At 30.0% G+C, this 2,500-nt stretch overlaps 1 protein-coding gene across 1 annotated transcript in view; it reads right to left on the reverse strand.

The window, feature by feature from the left end:
- LOC135223783 (protein catecholamines up-like) overlaps nucleotides 1-2,500 on the reverse strand; it is a 66,129-nt gene that overhangs the window by 2,158 nt on the left and 61,471 nt on the right. The window contains exon 4 of the mRNA XM_064262572.1: nucleotides 1-289. This exon is cut by the window's left edge and continues 2,158 nt beyond it. Within this exon, the coding sequence (XP_064118642.1) occupies nucleotides 96-289 (194 nt within the window). The 3' untranslated portion in view covers nucleotides 1-95. The remainder of the gene's footprint in view (nucleotides 290-2,500) is intronic.

Genomic DNA, 2,500 nt, shown 5'->3' on the forward strand with positions numbered 1-2,500 from the left:
GTTTCTGCAACTAATGAAATGGGCGGAAACAATGCCACAAAACTATACTACACTCCCGCATTGCCATGAACCAATGCTTAATCAAATACAAAATGTTAAAGCTCATGCCCCATCTCTTCTAAATGAGCAATAACCATCATGAGAGCAACACCTCCAAGAAGAGCTAAAATTTCAAATACAGACTGCCATACCCTGGAACTCTCTAAAAGCTCAGGGATTACAGACACTGTAGCAATGTAGATGAACCCACCAGCAGTGAATGGCAGGATCCAAGCAATTGAGGAGTCATCTGTAAAGAAAGAATGAATCACAACCCTAAAATTGTATACTGTACTCATGTACGAAAACTGACAAGCCGAACCACTGAAAAAATCTTAAATTCACTTATTCTAAAAGCAAACTAAAAGCTTTATTCCATCAAGCATAAATACCCTCCTTTACCATTAACATGTCAAACCAAGCTCACATAGAGCAAGGCAAAAGAATGCGAGTGTATTAAAATTTATGATGCGAGTGTATTAAAATTTATGATGCAAGTGTATTAAAATTTATAAATGTCCAATATCGGGATAAAAACAGGAAATTTTGAAATTGAGCTCTGAAAAAAACTAATGATCTAGATAAAATTTCAAAAGTTCTATTAGTTGAGTATAGGAAATGTAATTTTTAATTCTGCAGGCATTTACATAGTTTATTTGGTCAACAATAAGGGACACTAGAAACATCACATACTATACTGGCAAAGAATCTTATGGGGTTGCTACTAGATATCCATGATTTAATAATGTGTGCAGTCTAACAATGGCCAGCCAGAAGATAACCTAGGACTTAATATTTGTTACTACAGGGTGTCTCAAAAAATGTACTCACTCGTGATATTCCTAATGACATGTTTCGCGACGTTTGCGAATCCCTTGGTGCGCGTTATCAGCGTTGTCTGGACAATAATGGTCATCAATTTGAACATTCGCAAACATGATTCTTCAAACACATTTGTCTCATGTATTCGATGCTATTTCATTTCGCTCTATGTCCATAAATAAAGGTTTTCTCATAATTCTAAGAGTGAGTACATTTTTTTTGAGACACCCTGTATATTACCAGGTAGGTTATCTCATTCAGTTTACCATTTTTTCACAATGAAAGGTTACATTAGTCACCTACTCTTCCACAAGTTGAACAGATTGACTGATTGGTCTGTTTATTATTTGTTTAGCTGAAGAATGACTGATTGGTCTGTTTATTATTTGTTTAGCTGAAGAAGCTGCATCTATTTCCTTAATTCCCATATGACCTGGCACACATTACAAATAAACCCTTCATGGCATTCCCTGTAGACAAAGCTGGCATACAGAAAACTACAGACAGCATACAAATGCTACTTTAACAGCCTAGTATTCAATTTAATTTTTATGGAGAAATGCACAAGTTGGAGGAAAATAAGGGGTTTGTAACTGACACCAGTTTCAAATCCTGCAACGGTGAATTTAAGAACTTTGGATCGCGTCAAGTTTAGCAAACCCACTATTTTTCAAGACTATTATAACACTTTGATTTATGTATATAAATATATAAGGTATATATGAAGAAGTCAGGTACTATGTCGTACCTCTAAGTAAATGGGGATACAATCCACAATGAAGTAAATTCCTCTTGTAATTTAAAATATAGTTCTTGTAAAGGATTAGAGCTTTCGACCATTAACTGTGGTCTTGTTCACTAAAGTGAACAAGACCACAGTTGATGGTCGAAAGCTCTAATCCTTTACAAGAACTATATATTTTAAATTACAAGAGGAATTTACTTCATTGTGGATTGTATCCCCATAGGTATTATATATATATAAAACATATAAGGTATCTATATTATATACTATATCTATATGATATATATATATATATATATATATATATGTATATATATATATATATATATATAGTATATATATATATATATTATATATATATATATATTGATATATTTATAATAGTATATATATAGATATAGTATATATACTATAGATATATATAGATATATATAATATATACTATATAAGATATAAGATATAGATATAATATATATAATATATATAATACATAATTATATATACTAATTATATAAGTATAATTATACAATTATAATTATATAATATTAGATAGATATATATATATATATATAATATATATTATATAATATATAATATAATTTATATAATTATACGTATATATATATATATAATAGATTATATAAATAATATATATATATATATAATAATATATAATAATATATAATAATAGATAATAAATATATAATAATATATAACCACTGCACGTCAAAATAATTGTTGCGTTTCAAAACGCGACAGTTTTTTTTGCCGCGAATAAGGCGACCCCATATCTATGGGGAAAAAATCGGCTGGGAGAAACTGACGAATTGGCAACACAACTGAGTCATTTGTCTCACTCACCAGCGTGGGAAAAAGTAAACCAAAAGTTATCGG

Source organism: Macrobrachium nipponense, chromosome 10 (assembly GCF_015104395.2).
Source record: "Macrobrachium nipponense isolate FS-2020 chromosome 10, ASM1510439v2, whole genome shotgun sequence".
NCBI lineage: Eukaryota > Metazoa > Arthropoda > Malacostraca > Decapoda > Palaemonidae > Macrobrachium > Macrobrachium nipponense.